We start from the raw sequence: 22,308 nt of genomic DNA, 5'->3' as shown, positions 1-22,308 counted from the left end.
TACCTAGCAAAACGGTAGCACTGAACACAAACCTCTTGTGGCAAAAATTCCAGCAGAGTGTTGGACAAGGAGGGAACTAAGCTCAAAAGAAACAATATTAAAGTACGGGAGTTAAGGGGAAGTCCAGCAGAGATGTTTGTGCAAGCAGTACAGGATAAATGTTTGGCTGAAAAGGAGTGGAACCACTCAGAAGAACATGGATTGTGTGGTGGAAGAGGTTTATGGACAATACAGATCGGGAAAAGGCAGGGAAGGAAAGGAGTAGTGCTGGATTGATGACATGCAAGTAGCAATCTGAAAAAAGAAAATGGTATGTAAAGAAAAATAAATGACTCCGCTGAGAGTAAATGAAAATAAATACAAAGAAGCAAAATGAGCTGCCAAGTAGGCAGTGAAGAAGGTCAAAGAGAGTGCCCTAGATGATTTGTACGCCAACCTTGTAAACAGCCCCTAGATAGCTGGCAAAAAGATGTATAGCATTGCAAAAATAAGATGCAGAGAGAAGGAGGATGGTATTATAACACCATTTGTAAATGATGATCAGGGGAGACTGCGAGAAAACACAGAAACAAGTGAAGTTGATGTGGAAAAAATACTTTGAGAGTCTCTTAAATGAGGCTAACCCTTTTAGGGAAGAGTTGCCAACATGTGGTATAGCAGAGGAGATGAGAAATGCAGTCTAGGAAATGCAAAATGGTAAGGCAGTGACAAAGGAGCAAAAGTCTTGGGTGAGAGAGGCATAAGATGGATGAGCAGAGTGGTTAAAGCTGCATGCCGAGACAAAAGAATTCTCAAAGACTGGTGCAAGTCTATCTGGGTCCCAATACAGAAGAAGGAAAGCATCCATGAATGTGGAAACTACCAAGGGATAAAGCTATTGTTACATGAGATGAAGATACTTGGACACATCTTGGATGCTAGGATTAGGGCAATGGTGGAACCCCTCCTTGAACAAGAACAGTTTTTGCTTTAGGAAAGGATGAGGAACTACAGAGCCCATGTTTATAGTTCGGCAAGGGATAGAGAAGCAGCTAGAGTGCCAACAGGACAGCTTCTGGGCTTTTATAAATGTAGGAAACTCTCACAATAAAGTAGGATTGGAAATAAAGTAGACAGAAGAATTCTGACACCAGTGCTGGGGAAATATGCAGTGTCAGAGGATTTAATAACTATGGTGAATGCCCTGTATTGATCACCTAAAACAGTGATCCAAACATCTTTTGAAATGACCAGTCCCTTTGAAAGTCCGACTGCACCAGTGGTTGGTTCTAAGGCCACTGCTGTTTATCATATTGATGGACTATATAAGCAGGAAGATCCCAATGGGAAAAGGTGAGAAGCTGCTATATGCAGATGACACAGCAAGAAGGGCACCCTCAAAGAAGACCTAGCGGAAAGAGCAAGCCAGTGGTATGACCATCTAAACTGGCATGGCATGAAAATGAACATGAATAATACTGAGGACCTATGGGTCATTTGAGGTGCCCCAGGGAAATGAACATAGAGATTAGTAAGTAGACTGACCAGTTCAAGCGCTTTAGCAATTGGGTCACGGAAGATGATGAGTTTGAACATGAGTGGGGAGTGCTGGAAGAGTGTGGAATAACATCTCAAGGTTTGTATATGACAAACATATGCCACTGAGACTAAAAGCCCAACCATATAGAACAATGTTGCACCCTGCAATGCTTATGGTGCAGAAGCATGGGCAATAAACAGATCATAGGTTCAATGCCTATGGGTGTTTTGAGATGAGATGTCTTTGCACCATAAGAGGAGTTACACGAAGAGACAGATTTCAGAATGAAAGTATTAGGATGGAAGTCAAAATCCATAATGTGGCTGACAAAATCCAGGAAGTCCGACTTCACTGGTTTGGACACAGGCAGAGGATGAATGAAGGGGACCTGGTGAAAATAGCATGGCAGGTGAGGGTGGTAGAAAGAGACCCTGAGGAAAGCCAAGGAAGCAATGGTTGGATTGCATCAAAGAAGATAGAAAGCAAGTGAATTTTAGTGCTGCCTTGGACAGATGAAGATGGTGGATGCTTGCATGGAGGCAACCCCAGTTGATGGAATAAGCAGACGAAGATAATTTATATAGTATTCCATTCACCTTCACAAGCAGCTGTTTTGTTTAGCATCTCATCACTATTATTTCCACAAAGATAATTATACATATTACTTAAATAATATTACATCTTAAAGAACTTCCATAAAGACCAATGTGGAGTTAGAAAGAGTTTTATAGATGGCATAATGTCTAATCACAATAATATTAAAAAACCCAAACATTTCCACAGAACAACTCTCGAACACAAAGTTCTAGAACACACTTCTTATGGGATTAAATATTGTAACTTGACTTTGATTCTATCCTCTATAGGACTTAAAACTGATACCTGCTTTTTTGCACTCAGGAGCATTGTGTCTGCTTGATCTTAGTGTAAATAAATAGTAGTTCTTCATACTTCATATTGAATCATAACAATTTGGCTTATAAGGCAATTTTCACCGTGCCCCTTTTCATGGCCTCCAATGTGGGGGCCAGATCCTGATTGTCTCACTCAGATAGTCCTACTGACAAAATTGATCCCTGGTGTAACTTCAGTTAAATCAACAGCTCCACTGAAGTCAGTTTGACTTCAATAGGATTACTGTATTTATGAGACTAAAGCGATTTGGCCTTTACGTTGGACTTTTTCCTTGAGAAAATCCTTTTCTTTATCAATAGGACAGAATATTAGCTAAAACTAGCAAGCAACTTGGGGGGGAAACTGCCATAAAGCATACATGCATGGTTTAATATCTCTGAGGATATTTTTCATCTAGCTGTATTTCATAATTACTGGTTTCAGAGGGGTAGCCGTGTCAGTCTGTATCAGCAAAAAGAACGAGGAGTACTTGTGGCACCTTAGAGACTAACAAATTTATTTGAGCATAAGCTTTCATATGTTAGTCTCTAAGGTGCCACAAGTACTCCTCGTTCTTCATAATTACTGCTTTTAGTTTAGCTCAACATATCATGTCCAGCAAAAATGAGCTGAGGTTTCTTTACATTTTCTAATACAAATTGTCTAATTTCCATAGAAAAGAGACTCTCTTTATTGGTATTAGTATGATCAGAGTGATACCTCCATATAAGGACTGTGTTGGTATTCCAAAAGAGCTTTTGTATCTCTCTCTTCTCTTGGAGCCGGAGCGGTTCTGCTAAAGTCCTTTTAGCAGTTAGGTGTTGCCCTCTACTGGTGAATACTCCCAGTTAACACGATTGAATGGAAAGATGGTTATATTTTTATCTGAATAGATTCTGCTTCCTCTAACGAACTGTGTTAAATATTTTTTCTCTACAGCAAATGATGTAACTTCAAGATCATCAGTTTCAAAATCTTCAGTATCCATATCTGGTAAGAAAATCACTAACTGTAACATTCTGATTATTGCAAATTTATGGCAGATAAGTGTCCGCCTCATGATGATTGAAGTAATGCAAAGAAGCTACTGTGTAAATAAGTTACTATATTTCATCAGTCTAGTTTTATTTTTTCATAAGAATAAAATTGTCTGTACCATCTAGACAAACTCTTCTATTCTTAGTGGAATCACTCCAGTTTAGCACTAACTCTCTCAGGCATGGAATGATAGATTCAAGTTGCCTGGCCAATAGCCTTTGACAGCCCACTAAATAGTGAATAATTTGTGGGGGATGGAAGGGAAGGTGAAGACAACATGGAGGTTTCCTCTCACCACACAAACGCAGCTGGTAGAAATACCAAAAATGCTTTTCAAGATGTTCAGGAATATGTTCAGGGGATAAACATCATCCATAAAAATATTATTTATAGCAGAATGTGGGTGAATAAAATTGATACACAAGCACACAGCTCGCTGTTTACTGTTTAACACTATTGAAACTTTTTTGGCATCTGTTACTTTTTAAATAGAAATCATTTTATATATGTATGTATTTTTATTACAAAAGACAGCCTTGCTGTGCAGAATTGGTCCCTATCTGCCACATTTCCAATTAATTGAATGTCCATGCTAAACAAAATGCTGTAGCTAAGGCCAAGGTGCAATTTCCATACTGATGCCTCATTTACTGGTTGCTCACAGAATATCCCCGTCCCACTGCCAGCTGAGACAATATCTATTAGCAACGTCCACCAGTTCTAATCCCTGCTTTTGGGTTACTCAGTTGTTCTAGAAAATTAATTGTAATCATAATAGTCCATCAGAATCCTGATAGTTGAAGGGCCATTTGTGCCAAGTTGTTAATCCCATGAGCAAGGAGTAAGGGGGTACTCTACAAGGGATTTTGTAAAATGGTAGGCCAAAATAAATTTATTTCCAAAATAATCTAACCTATGAAACAGGAGCCTTTTGTCCTCCTTTGTATCATGAAATAGGTTGCTTATGTCTTGTGTGCAAGTCTCTCTTAATTGATGTAATCGTTATTCTTTAGTATATTTATCGTGTTTGTTTCTTTGATGACAATCGCCTTCTAAGCAACATTTTGAAAAACATAGTACTGGTCCCTTCTGACAGATTGACAAGCAGTTGTTGTATGGAGCCCTTCGAAGTTGTTACTGAGGTGTCACATGGTACATCTGAGCTAGGCTGCCCTCTGAACGCTATTTACTTCTACACTATATTGTGTGGAAATACTTTTAAAATGTGTGTGTTCAAGAATAAGTTTTGCATACATCCCTGACTTTCCAAAAAAAACCCCAAACATTTCTGCATTTCTGTTTTATGGCTTGTATTAATATAATTTTATTTTGTTTCATGTATATAGCTGAAGTATTTATTTACATCCGTTTTCATTTGTTATCAAACACATCTTATTTGAGGTACAATAAATAATTCATATTACATATAGTTTGCCACAGTCCAGTATAATTGGGAATCTCTTTTTCAAGAGAGTCACAGGACTAGACTGGCAGGGCTATACAGGCAGGGCTGCATTCAGCAATAAAATAGTGGTGGGGAAGTTAATTGCTACTGGCCAGACTCATCTCTCTCTTTTATGAGTACTAAACAAAGCCAAGGACAAAATTATCAAAAGAGCTCAGCTACTAACAACTTCAAGTCAGGCACTTAATCAGTGGCCAGCTGTCTAAAAGTGCTCAACATCTATTGTTCTGAATGTCAGCTGCTGGGTATTGAATATTTTTGAAAAAGTGGCCATTTCTAGGTACTTAAATTGGATCTTGAGCTCTTGTAGTTCTGTCCTGAGTTATAGGTGATGAGCAATTGAAAATCTGGTCCCAGATTCTCACAAAAAAATGAAAGCACTAATTTTATGCCTCTTCCCAAACCTTTTTCCCCTTTGGCAGAATCAGCTATTGGTATTTTTATCACCTACTCTATTAACGCTTCAGGCAAGATTTTTATTAACATATCTGATATCTAGATGTATCTACCCTATGTTTTATTTATTTTATTTTATTTTTTATTACTTTTTATTATTATTGTTTATATTTCTTTCACAGATACAACGTCATTAGAAAAGACAAGCACTTCAGGTGAGAATTATTCTACCCACTACAAACTGTAGAACTGGGGACAAATTCAGACCTGATGTAAGCAGACAAAACTCCATTGTGTTTAGTGAGGTTCGGTGTGTTTTTAACCAGTGCTGAACTTTGCCTTAGGACAATTTTTCAAAACCTCAAAGTATTTTGTTATTATTTTATTTATTATTTGTATTACCATAGCACTAGGAGCCTGAGTCAAGGACCAGGACCCCACTTTGCTAGCAGCGATTTAGCAATTCCGTAGTTATGATTACATTGGAATTTGGAGTTGTGAGAATGAAGGGTTGGCTTTTTAAAAGCTCCCAAGTAATGCCCACACTGCATTTGGGAGATAGCATAGATTTGTGCTAGTGGGGCTAGCGCTAGTGAGCTAAAAATAGCCTGGTCTCCAGCCCAGGACACAGTGTCAAAGCAATGTCTCCACAGCTATTTCTAGGGTTCTAGCATGAGTCTGTAGACCTGAACTGGGAGGTTTGCTCCCAGATGTGGTGTAAACATACTCTGAGTGACTTATGAACATAAGTCATCAGAGGAAGGATGGAATGGACTGCTTAGTACTGATGGTAAAATAATATAGAGCCTTTCACCTCTAGATCCCTGGTTCCAATCCGACCTACCTGAGTAATGTTAAAAAGGCATTAGCATGTGACTGCCATGCCCTGGCTTATGTGACTTCTTTCTGGACAATTGAATAGATCATAAAAATCACTTCGGTTTGCTGTGATTGACATCCTTCTTGGTAGCATCAGTGCAGGCCAAGGATTGAACTGGTAAAGGGATTGAACAAGCCTGTCTCACTTGCAGTGGTGGATTAGCCGCTGGGCCTATGGGGCCGTGCCCAGGGGCCCCGGCCAACTGGGGGTCCCGGAACCGGCCACCAGGCGGGCAGGGAGGGGAAAGTCCCTGTGCCCCAACCCCACTCCCTGGCAGAAGCCAGAGGGCAGCGGGAGAAGCCCCCAGCATTCTCCAACCCTGGCAGAAGCCAGGGGGGCAGCGGGGAAAGCCCCAGCACTGGGACCCCTGCTGCGGCCCTAGGACTGGAGAAGTGCTCGCTATCTGTCATGGCCTCAGGGCTGCGGGAGCTTTGACTCCCTGGTGTGGCCTGGGGCTGTGGCAGGTGGACAGAGCTTTTCTGGTTTTGGGGCCGCAGTGAGGGGGGCAGAAAGTAGCAAACAGGTTGGGGGGGGGGTGGAATGGAGGAGACCCTGAGTGGAACAGGGGTGGGCCCCAGGGAAGGGACAGAAAGATGTGGGGCCATGGGCAGGGCTGAAGGTGGAAGGGGTGGGGAGGGGCCTCCCCCTCTTGCTCTGGCCCAGGGCCCCAGGAAAGCTTTATCTATCTTCGCTCACCTGCTGGTAGTCCCACAAGAAGATGAGGTTCAGACACATTGCAGATAAACATAGCAGTGTATCTGTTCTGAGAATAAAGGGAAGACTTCACTTACCATAGCTGGCAATACACAATTCTTCCAAGTACCAAACAAATGTAAAAATAATCTCACCATAGTCACACTTATTATTAATAGTACCTAACCCTAGCTGGTTGACAGTCAGAGATGCCTTTTGCATATAGTGAAGCTATTAGTTTGACATCACTCGATCATTTACAGATGTCTGTCATGTTTTGAGACCTGAAGAAGAGCTTTGTGTAATTCAAAAGTTTGTCTCTCTCACTAGCAGAAGGTGGTCCAGTCAAAGATATTGCCTCACCCACCTTGTCTCTCTAATATTTTGTAATGTGGGTTGGGCCTCTTTTTTTTTTATATACTTTACCAGAGGATAATAAATGCCAGAAATTTTTGACACTGGTTAGAGGAGTCATATTAGAAGCTGAAGAAACAAAGTCTGTTTTTATGGAGGTGGCTCTATACTGTAAATAATACTTTAGGTAAAATGGGAACAAAATATATGCCATCCCGAGTTATAGAATTATTGCATTTTTGGTTTGTGCTCCATTGCCAGATGACATTAGAAGAAACTTTGTTTGAGGAGAGAAGCAAAGGTGGAAGTGTGGCATTAGGTACAGATGTCAGATTGCTCACTTCATCGGATGTAGCTGTAACTCATGAAAGCTTATGCTCAAATAAATTTGTTAGTCTCTAAGGTGCCACAAGTACTCCTGTTCTTTTTGCGGATACAGACTAACACGGCTGCTACTCTGAAAGAGGTCCGATTATCTTCCTCAGAAATTAGCAGAAAATAACATCTAAAAAGAATATTTGACCCATTTTGTAACAACAATTTAATGCATAAGGATATATTCTGCCCTTTCCAGCAAATTGAAGAACAATTCCCATTTAGTGTACAAAATTATATTTTATAGAAATGACATACAATGAAATTACTGTCATTATCCAGAGAATTTTTTTTTACCTAATATGAAGTATCTGCACTTGAAATAAGGTACCAAAGATGCCTGGAAGAGTGCATTTGTTGTAATATTAAATTAATGTTCTATTAAAACAAAACAAAACTTCCCTTCCAGAACGTTAAGTGAGTTGCCTGAGTCAAACCAAACAGGCTTATGCTCATTTTTGCATAATTTTTTTTTGCATTTGTCTTAGAAAATATATGTTTTTCCTTTCTTTCGTAATCCTTAAATGTAGATGATGTAGGGCCTGATTTTCCTCTCACTTACGTCTATTTTAACTCTATGTTTTCACTGTAGTTTTACACGTGTAAAGGGAGATTCAAGCCAAGAACGCCTAGGATGGGAAATAGACTAAACAGTGGCCAAGAATCTCTCTGTTAAGAGAATAAAAAGTCTGAGAATTCCTACCCATTGAGAGTTAACCAGGGACAAATATAGAGCAAAACAAGTTTTCTTTGTGATTGTGTTGAGATGACTCTTATAAAGGCTGTATTACAGAGTATGTGCATTTTATTGTTAGCATTGAGGGGCATTTCCTTTTCTTCCTTGAATTTCAGGTTACAATGCCAAAGAACCTGACTCACACCTGTAACTCATAGTTAAAAGCCATGAGTAATAGAGTGAGAATTTTTTTGGCCATAATTCAAGTAGAAGAATCATGACTTACTGGTTTTATCGCTAACAGATAGGAAAGAACTGTAGAGTTTTTTTTTCCTTTTTAAATTAAAAGAAAAATCACAGTCAAATACAATGTGTATTAATGTACACATGCCATAGAACCTGACTTGCAAATTTCAAGCATGCTCTCCACTCTGTGGTATACCCTCACCAGGCTTTGAGGTTGAATTTGTTAATAATTCTGTAATAGATCTTGTAGCAGTTTCATGGGTCTTCCCACTAAGTGGTATTACAGTTCAATAGATGGGAACCAGGTTTGTTTCTGTGATGACAAATCACCTTGTTAGGAAGCCGTTCAGAAAAAATCATATTACTGGTGTCTACTGGCACACTGACAAGCAGTTGTGTAGAGCCCTTCAAAGTAATCATTGAGATATCACCAGTTGTACCTGAGCTACATTGTCCTCTGAGCTACACTGCCCTTTGAACACTATTTACTCTTGTATTGCAATGTGGGAAAAGACATTTTAACTGTGTACATTGAAGAATAAGTTGCTGCATACATTCCTGATTTTTCCCTGCATTTCTTTGTTCCTGCTTGTATTGATATAGTTTTCTTTTGTTTCATGTGTGTAGCTAAAACATTTATTTACTTCCTTTTCATTTTTAGCAAGACCAGCTAATTTGAGGCAAAATAGATATTTCATATTACATACAGTTTTCTATATTTCCATAAAATTGGTGATCTTTGCTTAACAAAGTCACAGGACTAGACTGGCAGGGCTATCACAACTCAAGGTTGAGTTGAAACAGAAGAAAGGTGAGGAAGTTCGTTGCTACTGGCCAGTCAGTACCAGACTAATCTCTGTCTTTCATGAGTACTAAAAACACCAACCGCAAAATTTTCAAAAGAACTCAGTTACCACCATCTCCCATTCAGTAATTCATTCAGATTTTCAAAAGTATTCAACACCCATTGTTCTCAATGTATACTCAGTATTTCTGAAAATCTGGCCACTTTTTTTAGGTGCTTAAATTGGAGGTTTAGCTTTTTGAAATTCTGTCCCCATTTACTGGTCTTGAGAGTTTGAAACTCTGGCCCTGACAATCTTAGAAGAAAATAATTTAATAAAGCACTAACTTTATGTTTGTCTATTTTCTTTTCTCTTTTTTCCAGCAGAATCCTCTATTGTTACTTTTATCACCTACCCCATCAATGCTTCAGGCAAGAAATTAATATTTCTCATATCTAGATCTATTTAGCTTAAGTTTTACTTTTTATTTTGTCATTTTTATAATTTTTGTATATTTTTGTTGTATTTTTCAGCTACAAGTTCAGATACAAGCACTGCAGGTGAGAATGATATGTATTACCCAAATAAAAACTGTAGAATTAAGGCCAAATTCAGACGTGGTATAAGCAGACAAAACTCCATTGTGTTCAATAGGTTTGAGCTTGTATAAACCAGGGCTAAATTTGGCCAGCTTTGAAGTTTGAAAAAAGGTTTATTATACTGGGTGTTTAGCCACCCCACAGGTAAGGTTGCACTGGTTGAGTTTTTTAAAAAACTGTTAAATTAATATTTTACAGTTATCCAAAATATACTCCTTTCCCTTTCAGACAGAACTTTAAATGTGTTGCCAAAGCCAAACCATACAGGTACATGCTTATTTTTATGGAGGGTTTTTTTATTATTAATTTGTATATTAGAAAATATTTAGGGCTATTGGTTCTGTTTGAAAAGTGAATTTAGTGCATTTGCTAAAACTACTTAAAATATTTTTGAATTATTATTAAATATCCAACACATTCATTATTCACATTTGTATTTTGTCTATTACTGTGGTATATGGGCACACATTTCATGGTTTAAATTGTGTCAGTAATGTTCCAGACAAGAAGGGCATCATTTACCCACTCCCCTGATCTCTGAACTTAGGGTATGTCTACACTACGAAATTAGGTCGAATTTATAGAAGTCGGTTTTTTAGAAATCGGTTTTATATATTCGAGTGTGTGTGTCCCCACAGAAAATGCTCTAAGTGCATTAAGTGCATTAACTCGGCGGAGTGCTTCCACAGTACCGAGGCTAGAGTCGACTTCCGGAGCGTTGCACTGTGGGTAGCTATCCCACAGTTCCCGCAGTTACCGCTGCCCATTGGAATTCTGGGTTGAGATCCCAATGCCTGATGGGGCTAAAACATTGTCGCGGGTGGTTCTGGGTACATATCATCAGGCCCCTGTTCCTTCCCTCCCTCCGTGAAAGCAAGGGCAGACAATCGTTTTGCACCTTTTTTCCTGAGTTACCTGTGCAGACGCCATACCACGGCAAGCATGGAGCCCGCTCAGGTAACCGTCACCGTATGTCTCCTGGGTGCTGGCAGACGCGGTACTGCATTGCTACACAGTAGCAGCAACCCATTGCCTTGTGGCAGCAGAGGGTACAATACGACTGGTAGCCGTCATCATCATGTCCGAGGTGCTCCTGGCCATGTCGGCCAGGAGCGCCTGGGCAGACATGGGCGCAGGGACTAAATTTGGAGTGACTTGACCAGGTCATTCTCTTTAGTCCTGCAGTCAGTCCTATTGAACCATCTTATGGTGAGCAGGCAGGCGATACGGATTGCTAGCAGTCCTACTGTACCATCTTCTGCCAGGCAGGCAAGAGATGAGGATGGCTAGCAGTCCTACTGCACCGTCTTCTGCCGAGCAGCCATGAGATATGGATGGCTTGGAGTCCTTCTGCACCGTCTGCTGCCAGCCAAAGATGTAAAAGATAGATGGAGTGGATCAAAACAAGAAATAGACCAGATTTGTTTTGTACTCATTTGCTTCCCCCCTCCCCGATCTAGGGGACTCATTCCTCTAGGTCACACTGCAGTCACTCACAGAGAAGGTGCAGCGAGGTAAATCTAGCCATGTATCAATCAGAGGCCAGACTAACCTCCTTGTTCCAATAAGAACAATAACTTAGGTGCACCATTTCTTATTGGAACCCTCCGTGAAGTCCTGCCTGAAATACTCATTGATGTAAAGCCACCCCCTTTGTGGATTTTAGCTCCCTGAAGCCAACCCTGTAAGCCGTGTCGTCAGTCACCCCTCCCTCCGTCAGAGCAACGGCAGACAATCGTTCCGCGCCTTTTTTCTGTGCGGACGCCATACCAAGGCAAGCATGGAGGCCGCTCAGCTCACTTTGGCAATTAGGAGCACATTAAACACCACACGCATTATCCAGCAGTATATGCAGCACCAGAACCTGGCAGAGCGATACCGGGCAAGGAGGCGACATCAGCGCGGTCATGTGAGTGATCAGGACATGGACACAGATTTCTCTGAAAGCATGGGCCCTGCCAATGCATGCATCATGGTGCTAATGGGGCAGGTTCATGTTGTGGAAAGCCGATTCTGGGCTCGGGAAACAAGCACAGCCTGGTGGGACCGCATAGTGTTGCAGGTCTGGGACGATTCCCAGTGGCTGCGAAACTTTCACATGCGTAAGGGCACTTTCATGGAACTTTGTGACTTGCTTTCCCCTGCCCTGAAGCGCATGAATACCAAGATGAGAGCAGCCCTCACAGTTGAGAAGCGAGTGGTGATAGCCCTGTGGAAGCTTGCAATGCCAGACAGCTACCGGTCAGTTGGGAATCAATTTGGAGTGGGCAAATCTACTGTGGGGGCTGCTCTGATGCAAGTAGCCCACGCAATCAAAGATCTGCTGATATCAAGGGTAGTGACCCTGGGAAATGTGCAGGTCATAATGGATGGCTTTGCTGCAATGGGATTCCCTAACTGTGGTGGGGCCATGGACGGAACCCATATCCCTATCTTGGCACCGGAGCACCAAGCCGGTGAGTACATAAACCGCAAAGGGTACTTTTCAATAGTGCTGCAAGCTCTGGTGGATCACAAGGGATGTTTCACTGACATCAACGTGGGATGGCCGGGAAAGGTACATGACGCTCGCATCTTCAGGAACTCTGGTCTGTTTCAAAAGCTGCAGGAAAGGACTTTATTCCCAGACCAGAAAATAACTGTTGGGGATGTTGAAATGCCTATAGTTATCCTTGGGGACCCAGCCTACCCCTTAATGCCATGGCTCATGAAGCCGTACACAGGCAGCCTGGACAGTAGTCAGGAGCTGTTCAACTACAGGCTGAGCAAGTGCAGAATGGTGGTAGAATGTGCATTTGGACGTTTAAAGGCATGCTGGTGCAGTTTACTGACTCGCTTAGACCTCAGCGAAACCAATATTCCCACTGTTATTACTACTTGCTGTGCGCTCCACAATATCTGTGAGAGTAAGGGGGAGACGTTTATGGCGGGGTGGGAGGTTGAGGCAAATCGCCTGGCTGCTGGTTACGCGCAGCCAGACACCAGGGCGGTTAGAAGAGCACAGGAGGGCGCGGTACGTATCAGAGAAGCTTTGAAAACCAGTTTCATGACTGGCCAGGCTACGGTGTGAAAGTTCTGTTTGTTTCTCCTTGATGAAACCCCCCGCCCCTTGGTTCACTCTACTTCCCTGTAAGCTAACCACCCTCCCCTCCTCCCTTCGATCACCACTTGCAGAGGCAATAAAGTCATTGTTGCTTCACATTCATGCATTCTTTATTCATTCATCAGACAAACGGGGGGATAACTACCAAGGTAGCCCAGGAGGGGTGGTGGAGGAGGGAAGGAAAATGCCACACAGCACTTTAAAAGTTTACAAGTTTAAAATTTATTGAATGCCAGCCTTCTGTTTTTTGGGCAATCCTCTGTGGTGGAGTGGCTGGTTGGCCGGAGGCCCCCCCACCGCGTTCTTGGGCGTCTGGGTGAGGAGGCTATGGAACTTGGTGAGGAGGGCGGTTGGTTACACAGGGGCTGTAGTGGCAGTCTGTGCTCCAGCTGCCTTTGCTGCAGCTCAACCATACACTGGAGCATACTGGTTTGATCCTCCAGCAGCCTCAGCATTGAATCCTGCCTCCTCTCATCACACTGCCACCACGTTTGAGCTTCAGCCCTGTCTTCAGCCCGCCACTTACTTTCTTCAGCCCGCCACTTCTCCTCCCAGTCATTTTGTGCTTTCCTGCACTCTGACATTGTCAGCCTCCACGCATTCGTCTGTACTCTGTCAGTGTGGGAGGACAGCATGAGCTCAGAGAACATTTCATCACGAGTGCGTTTTTTTTTCTTTCTAATCTTCACTAGCATCTGGGAAGGAGAAGATCCTGTGATCCTTGAAACACATGCAGCTGGTGGAGGAAAAAAAAAGGGACAGCGGTATTTAAAAAGACACATTTTATAGAACAGTGGCTACACTCTTTCAGGGTAAACCTTGCTGTTAACATTACATATATAGCATATGTGCTTTCGTTACAAGGTCGCATTTTGCCTCCCCGCACCGTGTGGCTACCCCCTCAACCCTCCCTCCTCCCTCTGGCTAACCGCGGGGAACATTTCTGTTCAGCCATAGGCAAACAGCCCAGCAGGAACGGGCTCCTCTGAGTGTCCCCTGAAGAAAAGCACCCTATTTCAACCACGTGACCATGAATGATTTCTCACTCTCCTGAGGATAACACAGAGAGATAAAGAACGGATGTTGTTTGAACGCCAGCAAACATACACTGCAATGCTTTGTTGTACAATGATTCCCGAGTACGTGTTACTGGCCTGGAGTGGTAAAGTGTCCTACCATGGAGGACGCAATAAGGCTGCCCTCCCCAGAAACCTTTTGCAAAGGCTTTGGGAGTACATCCAGGAGAGCCGCGAATGCCAGGGCAAAGTAATCCTTTCACATGCTTGCTTTTAAACCATGTATAGTATTTTAAAAGGTACACTCACCGGAGGTCCCTTCTCCGCCTGCTGGGTCCAGGAGGCAACCTTGGGTGGGTTCGGGGGGTACTGGCTCCAGGTCCAGGGTGAGAAACAGTTCCTGGCTGTCGGGAAAACCGGTTTCTCCGCTTGCTTGCTGTGAGCTGTCTACAACCTCATCATCATCATCATCTTCTTCGTCCCCAAAACCTGCTTCCGTGTTGCCTCCATCTCCATTGAAGGAGTCAAACAACACGGCTGGGGTAGTGGTGGCTGAACCCCCTAAAATGGCATGCAGCTCATCATAGAAGCGGCATGTTTGGGGCTCTGACCCGGAGCGGCCGTTCGCCTCTCTGGTTTTCTGGTAGGCTTGCCTCAGCTCCTTCAGTTTCACGCGGCACTGCTTCGGGTCCCTGTTATGGCCTCTGTCCTTCATGGCCTGGGAGATTTTGACAAAGGTTTTGGCATTTCGAAAACTGGAACGGAGTTCTGATAGCACGGATTCTTCTCCCCATACAGCGATCAGATCCCGTACCTCCCGTTCAGTCCATGCTGGAGCTCTTTTGCGATTCTGGGACTCCATCATGGTCACGTCTGCTGATGAGCTCTGCATGGTCACCTGCAGCTTGCCACGCTGGTCAAACAGGAAATGAGATTCAAAAGTTCGCGGTTCTTTTCCTGTCTACCTGGCCAGTGCATCTGAGTTGAGAGTGCTGTCCAGAGCGGTCACAATGGAGCACTCTGGGATAGCTCCCGGAGGCCAATACCGTCGAATTGTGTCCACAGTTCCCCAAATTTGACCCGGCAAGGCCGATTTAAGCGCTAATCCACTTGTCAGGGGTGAAGTAAGGAAATCGATTTTAAGAGCCCTTTAAGTCGAAATAAAGGGCTTCATTGTGTGGACGGGTGCAGGTTTACATCGATTTAACGCTGCTAAATTCGACCTAAAGTCCTAGTGTAGACCAGGGCTTAGAGACAAATGAGCTAATTCTCCTTTCACTTGCAAAAGTTTTATTCTGAAGTAACTCAATCATCTTTTATAAGAAGTTATTATGGATTAATGCTAGGGCAAACAGGAGGAGAGTCTGAAATAAACATGGGAACGAGACCTGGCAGCTCATTTAAGTGATCAGTATTATATTGGCTTGTTATCAGAAATTCTTATATTTAATTTATTTATTTTTTCTACAGAAACTACTAATATCCCTGAATTTAACTTCTCCACAACAGTAGGTAAGGCTGTATATTGCTGTTAAATTGTATTTTGAGTGGCATAACAGCGTGGTTTATGAGCTGTGGGAGTCTATGTTCTAATATTTTCAATATTATTTTTTTAATATTGTATTTCACATTAGTAATTAGTCTTACTGTGGGCCAAGTTCATATGATTTCATTGTGTATATACATGAGAACTGAGATTGTAAACCTACAGGATCCTTTCATAAAACATTGAGTAACTGAAATAAATGGATTTAATGTTACAGTTTTATCTGAATTTCCCAACTTGTGTTTGATAAAAATTTTCGCCTCAACATTGGCTTTCTCTGTTCCTGCTTCTATGGATACATTTTCTTCTATTTTATGTATATAGCTGAAGCAATTATATGCATCCTTTTTCAATTTTTAGCAAAAATGGCTAGGAACAATGGACAATTATATGACCATGTTACACATAATTTACCACAATTCAGAACAATTGGTAATCTTTGCAAGAGAGTCACAGGACTAGACTGGTAGGGCTGTCACAGCTTCAGTAGAAGAATGGTGGGGAAGTTCATAGCTACTGGGCAGGCTGTACCAGACTAATCTGCTATACATGGGGCAAATATCCAAGGACAAAATTTTCAAAAAAAGCTCAGTTACCAGCAGTCCCCATTCAATCACTCATTCAAATGTTCAAAAGTATTCAGCACCTCTTGTTCTCAGTGGGTTCTAGGTATTTTTGAAAATCTGGCTACTTCCTTCAGGTGCCTAAACTGGAGTCTTAACTTTTTGAAATTCTGTCCCCAGTTGTGGGCATAGTAAGCTTAAAAATCTGCCCACATTTTCTTACAAACAAAAATTTAAGCACTAATGTTATGCTTCTCTATTTTAATTTATTTTGCTGCAGAATCCTCAATCGTTACTTTTATCACCTACCCCATTAATGCTTCAGGCAAGATTTTCTTAACATTTCTCATATTTTGATGTATTTAGCTTATGTCTTACCTTTTTATTGTGAACATTTTAACTTTTTTCTATTTTTGTTCTATTACTCAGATACAACTTCACTAGAAAGAACAAGTGACGAAGGTGAGAATTATTTTACATAAATACAAAGTTTAGAATGAGAGCCAAATTCAGATCTGGTGTAAGAGATAAAACTCTCTTATATTCAGTAAGGTTGTACTTGTTTAAACTAGTGTTAAATTTGGCCCATGATCATTATTTTCACAACCTTAAAAATGTTTATCATATTGGCTGGTTAGCCACCCCCCTTCATTAAGTTTGCATTGATAGAGTTTTTAAAATATAAAATTCATATGATACTGTTAATCAAAAGAAACTCCTTTCCTTTTTAGATAGAACTTTAAGTGTATGGCCGGAGCCAAACCAGACAGGTAATGCTTATCTTTACATAGTATTTTTCTCCATTTTTTGTATTTTAGAAACTATGTAGGAATGCTGGTTCTGTGTTGAACAGTGAATTCAGTAAGATTGCTGTGACCAAGGTCCCAGTGGAGCCACGCTGAGATTACTCAATTAGGGCAAACTGCAAAGAATGAGACAGACAATCCCCAAAACTGGTGGTTATTCTGATACTTAGATTTACCAAGCCAGCAACAATATCTGACTACAATATCTTACTTGTTACCCAGAAGCCAAAAACACAGTTCCCTTAAAGTAACCCAGCCTTGGGCTTCCACCCAGACTGCCAAGTCACATATGATGAGGATTACTGAAAATCTTGTTCATCATATGAAAAATTTCTACCAATTCCAAAGGATCAGACACATTACCCATCAAGTTAATGAATATCTCAGATCGTACCCAAATACATACTTACAGCCAATTCTTATTAACTAAACTAAGATTTATTAAAAGAAAAGAGAGAGAGTATTGGTTAAAAGATCATTATACATACAGAAATGCATAGAGTCCTTAGGTCAGTTTCCTAGTAGAGATGGTGAACTTCAGAGTTGCAAAGAATCCTTTCCAGAATCAGTTTATCAGGTTATAGTCCAATATCCACTTTGAATATCAGGGTGATCCAGAATGCACTGGAGACCACAGTCTTGCGACTTAAACTTCCCCTGACAAAGTTTAAGCAAATCTGAGATGAAAGGATCAGCTCCCAAAAGCCCTTTACACATTTTCCAGACAGCATGCAGTCCTTGGATAAAGAATAGTTGCTTTGAAGAAGAATTACCTATTTCCTATGTATACACAGGTAACTAGTCGCATTCATCAGCATAAGGTAATTATGCATAAAGAGGTTCATAGACAGTTTGCTACAAGCTTCAAAGAGAAGTATAGACAATGAAATTGTACACCCAAGTTCCATCTAAATGTTAATATTCCCATTTATCTGTGCATCAATAGATATAGAAACAGACAGGAACCATCTATTTACATGGTTAACATCTAACAAGATATAAGTAAACACATACAATTAGTACTACCTCTAATTCTCTAACAATACAGGTTTGCGTTTCAAAGCTCTAGTCTATTTAACATGGCTATGTTAGTTATTTATAAGGAATAGCCCTAATTACCATTTATCTACTTCTCTAATATGTCTTTAAATGCTGAATTTGGGTCATTTAGCCAGCAAGCTACTTAACCCTTTCTGGCTCTGTGTCATAATTGCTAAAACTACTCAAAATATTTTTGAAACAATTTTAAATATCCGCCTCCTTCATTACACACATTTATAAGGTGTCCACCATGGTGGAATATGGGAATACGTTTCATGGTTTAAACTGGGTCAATCGTATTCTAAACAAGAAGGACATAATTAACTCGCTCTCCTGATCTCTGAATTTAGAGACAGAGGCCTAATTCTTCTTTCACTTGCAAAAGTTTTATTCTGAAGTAACTCACTCATCTTTTAAAAGAAATTATTACTGATTCATGCAAGTGCAAACAAGAGGAGAGTCTGAACTAGAAATCGGAAAGTGACTTGCAGCTCATTTATATGACCAGTATTTCACAGGCTTTTTATTAGAAATTCTTGTATTTATTTATTTTTTCTGCAGAAACTACTAATATCCCTGAATTTAACTTCTCCACAACAGCAGGTAAGGCTGTTATATCCTTGTTAAACTCTATTTTGAGTGGCAGAAAAGGATGATTTCTGAGCTTTGGGAGTCTATGATCAAGTATTCTGAATATGACTTTTTTTATTATGGTATTTCATATGAGCAATCAGTCTTGTTTTATATCGTGTTCATATGCTTTCATTGCATATACGTGAAAGTTGAGATTTTAAACCTACAGGCCCTATCATAAAACATGCAGTAACTGAAAGGGATAAATTTAACATTGCTATTGAACCCTATCTTTGAATTTCCTAACTTCTGTCTGATTAAAATGTTCCCATTAACGTACTGTCGTTTTAGCAGCTACTATCTGCTGCACAGATAATCCACAGGCTCCTAAATACCTGAAAGCCTCCAATCCAGCTATTGACAAGGCCCAGCTTGACTCAGTTTATTATATCTGTCAAGATCACACAGTTTGTTTTGATTGGTTGCTGTTATCCAGTGAAGCCTTTAGGATAAGGTAATGGGAGCATGAATTGAGGCCATGATTCAGTAAAGCACAAATCCATTTATTTCACAGAGTAGAACAGGAAGTATGGAACAATCTTTCAGAACAAGAGGGCTGTGTGGCCGTAGAACCCGTGTGGTTCTGCTGTACCTGCGTGTGAAAGGGGTAGTATCCCTATGATTTATGCATCTCTAGTATGGAGTGCAGCTCAGACCTGCAGTGGCAGCACGCAAACAGTATTTCTGGTGGTTGGGGCATCAGAGTGTGGAGGGGCAAGGGTTTACGATATGCTGGGCCAGGAACCCTGTTTCTTGAAAAAAAAAACAAATTGTTTTTAAATTGGTTGAGGATATCAAAACTGAGTTCAAAACAGGTTTGGAAATTAGTATCTTCTAACCTATGTATGAATCTAACAGATTGGGTTATCCTGAGTGGGCTAGGCACTGGCTTTAAACTATTCAGCAGGCACAATTTGAATCGCAGTGTGAACATAGAATAAAAGAAAATCACAATGATGATGGCCAGCAGGTTTTGCAGGGTTGAGGCATAAAAGCATGTAGATAGCCCCTAAACTTGCTCTATGGCATTTATTGCATCCTTACGATTTATTATTTTCATTATGGTAGCACAGGCAGACTCTAAACAAGATCAGGGCCTCATTGTGCTAAGGCACAACCTTTTCAGACTACTGTATCCCTGCAGGAGTCTGATGTGTCTTGTGTATCCCCAAGTTTCACCTCACTTAAAAACTAATTGCGTACACAATCAGACACATAAAAATACAATAGTGTCACAAGCACACTATTACTGAAAAACTGCTTACTTTCTCATTTTGTCTATATGAAATTAAGTTTGTACTGACTTCACTAGTGCTTTTTACGTAGCCTGTTGTAAAACTAAGCAAATATCTAGATGAGCTGATGTACCCCCAGGGGTATGCGTACCCCTGGTTGAGAACACTAAGGCACTGTATCAACACAGAGAAAGAGACAAGTCCATTCTTGTCAGCTTTGTGCTACTATCTAAATTATCTAAACTGAGTCTTTCTAATGTATTGCTTTTAATACAGTGTTAACTATTTTAATAAATTCAGTTACCTTTATTTCTTTTAGGGAAATTATCTGCAAATATAACCTTCAATGTAGCTGACAGTGTTACTCTACCAACTACTGCCAATACGAATGGTAAGTGGCAAACTTATTTTAATTTAAAAAGTGAGCTGAGTGTATTAGTATTTTTGTAATACTATATAATGAAGTGAGTTTATAAAATAATTAAAGCTTCACACAATGTTTAAAAAGTGCCCCACAGGCCAGGCGTAGAACCTTTTACTTTTGTAAAATAGGTTTAAAACTGTATCATCCAACAATCTAAAGTCACGGCCTTCTGATGGCTGTCCATCTACTAAAGTAAAAAAAAAAAAAAAGTGCATTACATAGATTAGCCCTGTTTATTATGTAGCACAAAAAACATAAACCAGGCTTCCCATTTGGCATGTGATGATAACTTCAGCAGAGAAATCAGGAATTGATTGGGAATGAAGACTGAACTACTATCTCACCCCAAGAAATGGTGCCTACACAAAAGGATTGAGGAGGGTTGGCTAAGTAGGGTGTGGAAGCTTGCAGTGTCATTGGCTGAGCTGATTATTGTTTGATTTCTTTGTAGGTATAAGTAGTTGTAAAAATGGTAAGTATGTGACTTACTGTATATGCAAACATATTGTACCATGTGAAAGAAAAAAAAATTCATATCACAATAGGATAAAATAATGGGATGGACCAAAAAGAATAGTTTTTGAATCTTATGTGTTCATGAAATAAATAGCCAGAGTAAGACCATCAAAAACACATGATAGTTTTTAAAGTGGTTGAGCATAGTAGTATGTTAAGAGCCTGTTCATGATATGCTGATTTATATTACATTGTGGTGCATAGTATATTAACCTTATTAGCTTAACTATGCATGTTTGTTTAATTTAATATTCAACAACAAAACTGTCCAGATAAATGGGCCTTTTCTTCACTCTTTGCACCTGGAAAGTTGTAATATGGATTACAGAAATGAATGTCTTATTTCATTGTTTAGAGAAGTAGCTGCTTTACCCGACTTTGGATGATGTCTGTCTGTCTGTCTGTCTGTCTATCTAATATGATACTAAATTAACTTCCCATTCTAAGTATAGGGAATCGGTGGCACATTGTCTCAGATACTGGTTTGTGGAAAATATAATTGCTGCTTTGTTTTCTTCTATTAAATCGTGATCACTAAAATATGTTTTTATTATATATAGCGAGAGTATGTTTATGTGTATGTGTGTAGATATACTATGTAGTTATGCTGGGGGAAGAGTTACAGAACAATTTAGGTAGATATACATTACATCTGAATACTGGGACTTAGATACCCTGGTGGTAGGTGCCTTACAAACACCAATAAAGCACAGATAAAATGTAAAATATTTTGCAAACCTCAAGACGTTTAAGTTTATACAGACATTCGTCATTTAAAAACATAATATATAAATACATATGTTGAACAAGATTACATTTGAATTCAACTGTATTAATTTTTTTTGCAGAAACAAAACTATCTGATAACAACTTACATAATTTATCAGCCATCTGTAATGATTCAGGTTAGTGGGTTTTTTCCTTAAGTGTATCATATCCAAATATTTATCTCTTCTGAGCAGTGAGGCATACATGCAATATATTTATAAAATCTCTAAAATATCCTAGGTTTGAAATTCTTATATCCTGGTTGCCAACCTAGAAAAAACAAGTATGTAACTTTCTCTTACAAAATCTTGTGCAATATTAAAAATAATATTTAAGAAAATATTTTCTGAGTTTGTATTTCACAAGTTTAATACTGAAGGAAAATTATTAAATTTATAATTTCTCTCATCCACATGTAAATGTAAAGTTTACATACTACTAGTACCTATCATTATCAAGCTTAGGAAATGCAAAGAATGCATTTAAAATTGTATTATAATAATAATAATATCATTAATGTTATTTTAAACCAGGGGAGGGCAAACCACGGCCCATGGACTGGATCCGGCCCCTCAGAGCTTTGGATCCGGCGGATGGGATTACCAGCCCCATGGTGCTACGGGCCCCATGCCACTCCGGGAAGCGGCCGGCACCACATCCCTGCGGCCCCTGGTGGGGGGCGGGGAGGCAGGGTAGAGGGCTCCGCGCGCTGCTCTTGCCAGTGGATACCTCCCCCG

The 22,308-nt window shown here is 40.4% G+C and overlaps 2 protein-coding genes across 2 annotated transcripts in view; one reads left to right on the top strand and one right to left on the bottom strand.

Moving 5' to 3' along the window:
* Window positions 1–22,308, top strand: part of ADGRG2 (adhesion G protein-coupled receptor G2) — a 104,760-nt gene that overhangs the window by 39,197 nt on the left and 43,255 nt on the right. Inside the window, exons 3-15 of the mRNA XM_074967783.1 lie at window positions 3,353–3,406; window positions 5,495–5,527; window positions 9,705–9,752; window positions 9,855–9,881; window positions 10,149–10,187; window positions 15,510–15,551; window positions 16,429–16,473; window positions 16,578–16,610; window positions 16,880–16,918; window positions 18,557–18,598; window positions 20,183–20,254; window positions 20,739–20,759; window positions 21,652–21,708. Of these exons, the coding sequence (XP_074823884.1) occupies window positions 3,353–3,406; window positions 5,495–5,527; window positions 9,705–9,752; window positions 9,855–9,881; window positions 10,149–10,187; window positions 15,510–15,551; window positions 16,429–16,473; window positions 16,578–16,610; window positions 16,880–16,918; window positions 18,557–18,598; window positions 20,183–20,254; window positions 20,739–20,759; window positions 21,652–21,708 (552 nt within the window). The remainder of the gene's footprint in view (window positions 1–3,352; window positions 3,407–5,494; window positions 5,528–9,704; window positions 9,753–9,854; window positions 9,882–10,148; window positions 10,188–15,509; window positions 15,552–16,428; window positions 16,474–16,577; window positions 16,611–16,879; window positions 16,919–18,556; window positions 18,599–20,182; window positions 20,255–20,738; window positions 20,760–21,651; window positions 21,709–22,308) is intronic.
* LOC141987922 (uncharacterized) lies at window positions 13,239–14,901 on the bottom strand. The gene is made up of 2 exons (XM_074953758.1): window positions 14,349–14,901; window positions 13,239–13,759 (listed from the first exon to the last, which is right to left on the bottom strand). The coding sequence occupies exons 1-2, from the start codon at window positions 14,899–14,901 to the stop codon at window positions 13,239–13,241; spliced, it is 1,074 nt and encodes a 357-aa protein (XP_074809859.1).

The sequence above is a fragment of the Natator depressus genome, chromosome 1 (assembly GCF_965152275.1).
Source record: "Natator depressus isolate rNatDep1 chromosome 1, rNatDep2.hap1, whole genome shotgun sequence".
Classification (NCBI taxonomy): Eukaryota; Metazoa; Chordata; order Testudines; family Cheloniidae; genus Natator; species Natator depressus.
The sequence above is the reverse complement of the archived record's forward strand: the minus strand, read 5'-3'. Positions and strand labels throughout refer to the sequence as shown.

Excerpts from the sequence above, each read along its gene's own strand:
- LOC141987922 (XM_074953758.1), bottom strand. The coding sequence starts at position 14,901 with ATGGAGTCCCAGAATCGCAAAAGAGCTCCAGCATGGACTGAACGGGAG. Across the intron at positions 13,760-14,348 it reads AGGCGGAGAAGGGACCTCCG|CTGCATGTGTTTCAAGGATC; the intron begins GTGAGTGTACCT and ends TTCCTCCACCAG.